Source organism: Perognathus longimembris, chromosome 1 (genome assembly GCF_023159225.1).
Source record: "Perognathus longimembris pacificus isolate PPM17 chromosome 1, ASM2315922v1, whole genome shotgun sequence".
NCBI classification, from domain to species: domain Eukaryota; kingdom Metazoa; phylum Chordata; class Mammalia; order Rodentia; family Heteromyidae; genus Perognathus; species Perognathus longimembris.
Genome location: NC_063161.1, coordinates 123,768,024 through 123,777,549, shown reverse-complemented (window position 1 = coordinate 123,777,549; position 9,526 = coordinate 123,768,024). Strand labels below are relative to the sequence as shown.

Here is a 9,526-nt window from a genome sequence, read left to right as displayed (position 1 = left end):
GATTTTAGGCTGAATTTTCCCAGAAGCAAATCTTTCAATATCGCAGCAATAATCTATTTGGATTGTAGATAATTTAGAACTGTTTTCCAGGAATTTTTACTAGGAATCCAAACTAAAATAAATACGACAAATAGGAAAAAAAGTTTGAAAGCATTTACATTTCCAGTTTTCACTGGAAATTATTCAAATGGAGTTTTAAGGGTTCACAGAGGTTCTGTTAGGCACACCCAGTGAGGAACTTGGCAGCAAGCCTTCTACCAGTCCGTAATAAGGATTTTTCTCAGTATTTGTACTGAGAACTATGTGGCACATATACACAATGGAACTCTATGCTTCTATCAGAAGGATTGACACTGCCCCATTCGTAAGGAAATGGAAGGACTTGAAAAAAATCCCATTAAGGGAAGTGACCCAGACCCAAAGAAACATAAACCCTATGGTATCCCTCATTGGGAATAGCTAGTACATGATAAGGCTAGTCGTGGTAGAAGATCAAAATATCCCAATAGCTGCACCCACATGATCACATAAAATAATTCCAAGTGAAATGAACTCCACATTACACAAACAAGAGTTATACCACTGTTGTATTATTATCAAAATGCCATTTGAAACTGTACCTTTTGTATATTTTTGTCTTTTTTTCTTGTCTGTTTGTTTGATTGTTTTGTCTAGTTTTGTTTCTCTTTTTTTTGTTTTTTGTGGGTTTTTTGAATAATTATTTATTGCCAAAGTGATGTACAGCAGGGTTACAGTTTCATATGTAAGGCAGTGGGTACATTTCTTGTACAATTTGTTATCTCCTCCCTCATTTCACCCACACTCCCCCTTTCCCTCTCCCCCCATGAGTTTTTCTGTTGATGATCCTCTTATATCCCCTGCCTGTGGTTGCCCCTCTGCTATCACTGTATCTCATCTGAGTACCCTGGATACTGTATATACTTATATTAGAACTAGGGAAGGGAAAGGTAATCAAAATCAAGAGACAAAGGAAAAATGACTCCAAAAGCAATAGTTACAAAATCATTTGGTATAAACCAACAGTTTTGTTTCTCTTGTATTCCCTTCCTGTGATTGTACCCCTGTTACCACTATATCTTATTTTAATACCCTGGATACTGTTTATACAGGTACTAGAACTGGGGAAGGGAAAGGGAATACCAAATTTGAGAGTCAAAGGACAAAAAGACAAACAATTCTGAAAGCAATACTTACAAAACAAATTTGGTGTAAATCAACTGCACAACTCTTGTGGGAAGAGGGAAAGGGGAAGGGGGAAATAAGGGAGGAGGTAACAAATTGAACAAGAAATGTACTCACTGCCTTACATATGAGTCTGTAACCCCTCTGTACCACACTTTGAAAATAAAGAAAAAAAGTTTAATAAAAACTCTTATAACTTTAAATTGGCACATGTGTGCTCATGGAGATGACTCTTCAGTCTACTTGGCAAGAAAGCACATGGGAAAAGAGAGTCCAGAGCTCTCAAATGGAGTTTGGATGTGCATAGAAATGGCATGTGCTATGGTGGGTTGAGTGTAGCCTTAACCTTAACTTCAAGAGTACATATATACCACTCTTGCTATCCTCTGGCACTATGTTCTTTTTTGTTCGATTGATTGTTATTTTTGTCACTCCTGGGGCTTGAAATCAGGCTCCGGGCAAAATTCCTCAGCTTTTGCATTCAAGGCTAGCACTCTACTACTTGAACTATGGTTCCACTTCTAGCTTTTGTTAGTAAATTGGAGGGAAAAAAAAGTTTTGTGAACTTTCCTGCTTGAACTGGCTTCAAACTTTTGTCCTTAGATTTCAACCTGCTAGGTACCTAGCATTACAAGTTTGGACCATTGGCACCTCGCGGAAATCCTATTATTTTTTCAAGTCTACTAAAAGTACCACTGACTGCAATTCAAACGACAATTTCTAAGAAAGGAGTCTGTTAGAGCCAGCATTTGTCAATTTATGACTTAGGGAAATGGGTTGTTAAGAAAAGAAAACATCTCCATCATGCTACATTGTCTTAGCTTGGAAGAAGCAGTTCACAGCTAAGGAACCACTGAAGAAAAGAACATTTTTCCTTGTGTGTATTTTTGTTTTACATTCAATATGACAAAGAAGCTAATGTAAAACTGGACACAATGTTCAGGTATATTACTATTCATGAAGAAAACTCACCACTCACTGTGGTTTTTCTAGGTTGATACTAGATTGCAGATCATATTTTAGCATTTGACATAGGCCTATGAGAAGAGTAAGGAAATGAGTTGGTATGATATAGGGGTTTGGGGAAAGAACTGGGGTAAAGGGCAACAATGGAGGTTCAATGAATATGCAGTTCCACCAGAACCCGAGTCACAACTGTAATGTTAGTAAGAACACTTGACAGTCCTATCAACCAAAGCTTCATCTCAGTGTACATGGCATTCTGCCCTAGTCTCCTTTACATACTATGTAATGGATTAAGAGCAGAATTGGTAGATCCAAGTGATAATCTTGGTGGCAGAAATATTTGTTATATTCTTCTTCCCGAGTTGGAATTGATGAAGTTCTTGATCAAATTAAAGCAATAGCAGGAGGAGCGTCAACAGCGGCACCATGGTAGCTCAACAGAAGAACCTTGAAGGCTATGTGGGATTTGCCAATCTCCCAAATCAAGTATATAGAAAATCAGTGAAAAGAGGGTTTGAATTCACACTTATGGTAGTAGGTGAATCTGGACTGGGAAAGTCAACATTAATCAACTCATTATTTCTCACAGATTTGTATTCTCCAGAGTACCCAGGGCCTTCCCATAGAATAAAAAAGACTGTACAGGTGGAACAATCCAAAGTTTTAATCAAAGAAGGTGGTGTTCAGTTGCTGCTCACCATAGTTGATACTCCAGGCTTTGGCGATGCAGTGGATAATAGTAATTGCTGGCAGCCTGTTATCGACTACATCGATAGTAAATTTGAGGATTACCTAAATGCAGAATCCCGGGTGAACAGGCGGCAGATGCCTGCTAACAGAGTGCAGTGCTGCTTATACTTCATCGCTCCCTCAGGACACGGACTTAAACCATTGGATATTGAGTTTATGAAACTTTTGCATGAAAAAGTGAATATCATCCCACTAATTGCCAAAGCAGACATGCTCACACCAGAGGAATGTCAGCAGTTTAAAAAACAGATAATAAAAGAAATCCAAGAACATAAAATTAAAATATATGAATTTCCAGAAACAGACGATGAAGAAGAAAATAAGCTGGTTAAAAAGATTAAGGACCGTTTACCTCTCGCTGTAGTACGTAGTAACACGATCATTGAAGTTAATGGCAAGAAGGTCAGAGGAAGGCAATATCCTTGGGGTGTAGCTGAAGTTGAAAATGGTGAACATTGTGATTTTACAATTCTAAGGAATATGTTGATAAGAACACACATGCAAGACTTAAAAGATGTCACTAATAACGTACACTATGAGAACTACCGAAGCAGAAAGCTGGCGGCTGTGACTTACAATGGAGTGGATAACAACTAAAGGACAACTTACCAAAAGCCCGCTGGCACAAATGGAGGAGGAAAGAAGGGAGCATGTAGCCAAGATGAAGAAAATGGAGATGGAGATGGAGCAGGTGTTTGAGATGAAGGTCAAGGAGAAGGTCCAGAAACTGAAGGACTCTGAGGCTGAGCTCCAGCGGCGCCATGAGCAGATGAAAAAGAATTTGGAAGCCCAGCACAAAGAATTAGAGGAAAAACGGCGTCAGTTTGAGGAGAAGAAAGCCAACTGGGAAGCTCAGCAACGCATCTTAGAACAACAGAACTCTTCACGAACCTTGGAAAAGAACAAGAAGAAAGGGAAGATCTTTTAAACTCTCCATTGACCACCAGTTACGTATTAGTTGCCAATATGCCAGCTTGGACATCAGTGCTTGTTGGATCCATTTGACCAATTTGCACCAATTTTATCCATAATGATGGATTTAACAGCATGACAAATACTCTTTTTTTGTTGTTGTTTTCAATGGAGATTAAGATGCCTTGAATTGTCTAGGGTGTTCTGTACTTAGAAAGTAACAGCTCTAAGTACCTTTCTACGTTTTCTTTTTTATTATTATTATTAAACAGATGTCTTCAGTTTAATGCAAGAGAACATTTTACTGTTGTACAATCATGTTCTGGAGGTTTGATTGTTTACAGGATATTCCAAAATAAAGAACTCTGGAAGGTTTTCATTGAGGATAAATTGCCATACTATGATGCAGACTATGCCTCTCTATGATAATTATAATATAGAGGTTCCATTCAGTGTAGCCTATACAATAATGTAATTTAGTCTAACACAGTTGACCCTATTTTTGACACTTCCATTGTTTGAAAATACACATGGAAAAAAGAACATATATGCTTACAGTGCACCTAGAGCTTTTTATAACAACCTTTTGTTTGTTTGTTTTGGATTCTTTACGTATATGTTATTCTCATTTAGTACCCTCTTTAGCCAGAATCTCATTACTGCTTCATTTTTGTAATACCATTTAATTTAGATATTTTCCATATATTGGCCCTGCTAAAATAGAATATAGCATCTTTCATATGGTAGGAACCAACAAGGAAACTTTCCTTTAACTCCCTTTTTACACTTTATGGTAAGTAGCAGGGAGGAAATGCATTTATAGGTCATTTCTAGGCAAATTGTGGAGCTAACAACAAGCCTGCTTCTACCTCTATGCAGTCTCTTATTTTACTAGAAATGGGAATCATGGCCTCTTGAGAGAGAAAAAAAGTCACCACTCTGCATTTAGCTGTATCCATATATTGCATTTCTGTATTTTTTGTTTGTATTGTAAAAAATTCACATAATAAACAATGTTGTGATGTAAAAAAAATTTAAAAAAATAAAGCAATAGCAGCAACAGACAAAGGCCTAATATATTTGTCATCTACAGAGAGTTCAAGAAACTAACCCCCCAAACCCCGTAAACCAATTATTAAATGGGCAAAGGAGCTAAAGAGAGACTTCACAGGAGAAGAAATAAAAATGGCAAAGAAAATATGAGGAAATGTTCAACATCTCTGGCAGTAAAGGAAATGCAAATAAAAACAACCCTGAGACACCAACTCACTGCAGTTAGAATGGCCTATACTCTGAACTCAGACAACAACAAATGCTGGAAGGGATGCAGGGAAAGAGGAACCCTTCTCCACTGTTGGTGGGGATGCAAACTAGTACAACTTTGGAGAACAATGTGATTCCTCAAAGAGCTCAGCATAGACATACCCTATGACCCAGCCATACCACTCCTAGGCATCTATCCTGAACAACAGGTCTCAGGATACCATAAAGACATCTGCACATCCATGTTATCACTGCACAATTCACAATAGCTAAAATATGGAAACAACCCAGATGCCCCACTACAGATGAATGGATCAAAAATATATCTGTACACAATGGAATATTATATAGCGATTAGAATGATAACATATTGGTATTCTCAGGGAAATGGTCAGAGCTTGAACAAATAATGTTGAGTGAGACAAGCCGAGAACACAGAAAACAAAGGCGCATGGTCTCCTTGATATATGACTGTTGGGGGGGGGGGGGGGCGGGTAGTAGAGACCAGGTCTGCAAAATAACAAACTTCTTTTCAAGTGGTATTTCCACATGTTTGGGTCAGCAACTTTACATTATGTACCTAAAACCAAACAACTAATAAACAAACATAAAAAAGTCTAGGACCTATCAGAGGATCACAATAGCTCAACAGCTATGTACAAATGATTATATGAGGATAAGCAAAAAGAACCCCAACAGAAGGACACAGGAGGATTCTATTGTTGTCATTACATTTAATGTTCTAATTGAATTTCCTTTGGTGTATCCCATGTGGTTACTGTATATGATTTTGGTAGACTGGATATTGTACATATGCTTACCTGAACTATGGAAGGGAAAGAAAAATGAGGAAAAGTGTAACAAATATGAAAAGACATGTACTCACTACTTTATTATGTAACTGTACCCCCTCTGCACATCACCTTGTCAATAAAATTTAATGAAAAAATTAAAGCAATAATTTGAAGCCTCAGTTTCTCCAGTTATGAGTTTTCCAAAGAAACAGGACTTAATAATCCTCATAACACTGTGTCTGAGGAGTCATCTTTTTTATTGTATTTTTATTATAGAGACTTACTTTTAATAAGTTCAAATTCAAGACAATTGTGACCTTACCTAACATTTATTTTTTAAATAAGCTATTGTGCATTGTGGAATTTGAGAAGACATTGCAGAAATGGTAACAACCCTAATCTAGTTTTAATTATTTTTGACAGAAAGAAAAAATGAGGACTAGATTTATTTTCATTTTTTTTCTGTTGGAACAGCACATGTACAGTCTTGGTAAGGGCAATTTTAAAGGGTTTTGCTTTTCTTTAGAAATATCAAGATCTGCTACTTTTATATTTTATTTTCATGTTTCTAGGGTTTGCAAAGAACTTTAATGTTCAGGCTTTGGTTTCACAGGATTAAATATTAAACAATATCACTAACTAGATATGGTACATTTACTTTCCAAGTAATTGGATTGTGGATGAACCTGCTGCTACTGTTCATTAGTCTGTAACTTCATAAGAGTCTTAACTCTATTCTCCTTTCATAGCAGTGCAATTTGGAAACTTTCCATTGAGCTGAGAGCAGCTGAAAATAGTTGGATATGGCCTTACATTGCCTTTGGGATGAAGGTATCATGTTCATCAAGAAAGGTGTCATGTCATTAGTATAAAGTCACAATCAAAGCATGCCAAATCATTAGAAATTCCTCAACTAAACATGCATACTGTTATTAGCAGTTTAATACAAAGTTTTACTTTCATCTATCAATTAGTTTTTTATCTTATTGTTAAAGTAAAACATGTTTACTAAAGGAGATGGAATCAATGGAAGAAAATCAGGAATTGCCTACCATTCTTCTCTTCAGAAATCATCATCACAGATATTTTCTTAGACTTCTGTGAATTTGATGTGATCATTATGATTTTGTAAATATAAAATCCATTCTATTTTCCTTTTAACATTCTATTTTCCTTTTAACATTCTATTGCAGTATCCTGAATTATTTTGATGTATTTCATTGCTATATATATTTAACATTTTCATATATTTTTTAATTCCATAGAAATAAATTCTGTAATGGCTGTCTTCTCTTTTGTTTTATGGAAGCATGAGGATATAATCATTCATTGCAGGCCATTAGGATGGCATCCAAATGTTTGCTGCCATAAATAATAGCATGATAAAAATCTCAGTACATAAATCTTTGTCCTCATTTCTGATAATTTCTTTAGCAGAGATTATCAGAAATGCAATTGCTGGGTCAGTGAAATGAATATGCTTAAAATCTTTGATATCTTCCCAAACTTACTTTCAAAAATGACTTTATTATTTATATATTCATAATGAGTTTATAAGTGACTTTTCTCATTAGATCTGATCAGATTTGAATGCTAAAAATGTTTTAATTTATTGTACAATAGTGGTCTAATTTTTGGTGACATTTATATAATCACTATGCTGAATCATGTATAATAATATGAATTTTATTAAATTTATTGATGATATTGATATTCCCTTAAGACACATGATATACAATGGACTACGCTCCTTTATTGCAAATGTGTATACATATAGAAATTAATGGACAAAGATGATGGCCAATGAAATAAAATCAAACCATAGTGAATTATATTAATGACAGCTTCTCTCTCTCTCTCTCTCTCTCTCTCTCTCTTTCTTTCTTTCAGTAAATATTGCCTATCAAGTACTTGGTACTGTTGTGCATGCTATGAATAGCCAACAAACATAATTACCAGTTCTTTACTCTCTTATATTCTAAAGAAGAATGCATATAGTAATATAATATCTAGTGGTTGGAATTTGTAATTTCAATCCATTTTATGATAGTCATTAATAGATTTCCTGATATGTGAAGATTTGCAAAATGATCTTGCAGTCATTTAGGGTGTCAGTATGGTTCTTGAATTTAAACCTGGGTGGTTAGATTCAAGTGCACAATTAATGTAATGGGCTTACATTTGGATCTCTTAAGCATTTTTCTACTTCCTAAACTTGATGCAATTAAGAATGCATGATATTATTTTTAAGATAAGTCATGTGGGTGAAAGTTATGTGACATCTTTAGAAAAAAAGTAAAGCACCATGAAACAAAAAATAATCTACACATATATTTACTTTACTAGGAAACAAATATTGGAAATACATGAAAAATGTTTTACTTAAACACTAATCTGAAATATTAAACAAATCTGTAAAATAACTCAAACAAATCTGAGTATATCATTGAATTTTTCCCAGTATCCACTACTTATAGTTTCATTAGGACTCTAAGTAATTATTTTATTGTAACAGAATATTTATTTCCATGAGAAAAATATGCATTAGCAGTAATGAATTAGGATTCCTCTAAATGCAGGAATTACAAGTTCAAGGTCAGCTTGGATTATGTAATGAGTGGCTGGCTGGTCTAAGCTCTCAGAGATCCTGTCTCAAAAGAAAATTCCTTCCTTCCTTCCTTCCTTCCTTCCTTCCTTCCTTCCTTCCTTCCTTCCTTCCTTCCTTCCTTCCTTCTCTCTCTCTCTTTCTTTCAGTAAATATTGTCTATCTAGTACTTGGTACTGTCGTGCATGCTATGAGTAGCCAACAAATATAATTACCAGTTCTTTACTCTCTTATATTCTAAAAAAGAATGCATATAATAGATACAATTAATGACAAGAATAGACATTCTGTCTTGATAAATGCCACCAAAATGGCAGAGAAGATAAATATGAACTGTTATAGTTCAATTACAAAAGTATTATATAGAAAGGTTCACTGGAATGTGTCACTGGAAACTTTGGAGTAAAGACCAAGAAACAAAAGGGACATAGAATAAAGCACAGGGAAGGGGAAGACATCTCTACAAAGGACCTTGAGTGGAGGAGCAATCACTTGATTAGGAAGGCGATTTAACTATAGCATAATCAAGTAAGGGCTATCAGTACATATCACATAGTAACAGATACCACAAAGTTTCACATTGCAGGTGACCATATATCCAGATTTATGACTCAAAATTGTCCGCAGCAGAGTTGTTTTTTGACTCACAGGTGTCCTTCACGGAGTTTTCCTTAAAACAGTTTGAACAGGTTGGTGATGAACTCTATACTAAACTACTTCATCCATAAAATTCTGGTGACTCTGTTGAGGGAAGACCAAAGGAAGACCAATAGAAGTAGGTAGTACACTGGACAATGATGAGCCAAAATGATGTAGGTAGGAGTGTTAACAAGTGGTTAAGTTCTCTATCTCCTTAGAGAGAGGTGTATAGAAAGGATGGAAGAATAAGGTGAATATGAGATAGTTTGGGATTATATCAAAGTATATTATAATAATTTTTAAAACTTAAGACAATGAAATTTTAAAAAATACTACAAATAGTTTTAATAGTCTTCAACAAAATTTAGAAAATATTAACTTCTTGTGAGTTTGC

At 35.3% G+C, this 9,526-nt stretch overlaps 1 protein-coding gene across 1 annotated transcript; it reads left to right on the top strand.

Moving 5' to 3' along the window:
• The first annotated feature begins 2,580 nt into the window (after positions 1-2,580).
• On the top strand, positions 2,581-4,211 carry LOC125360815 (septin-7-like). Its single transcript, XM_048358969.1, is given in 2 exon segments — positions 2,581-3,512; positions 3,514-4,211. Coding segments are annotated over 2 exon segments (1,251 nt in total). The 5' UTR covers positions 2,581-2,595; the 3' UTR covers positions 3,848-4,211.
• The last annotated feature ends 5,315 nt before the right edge of the window (positions 4,212-9,526 follow it).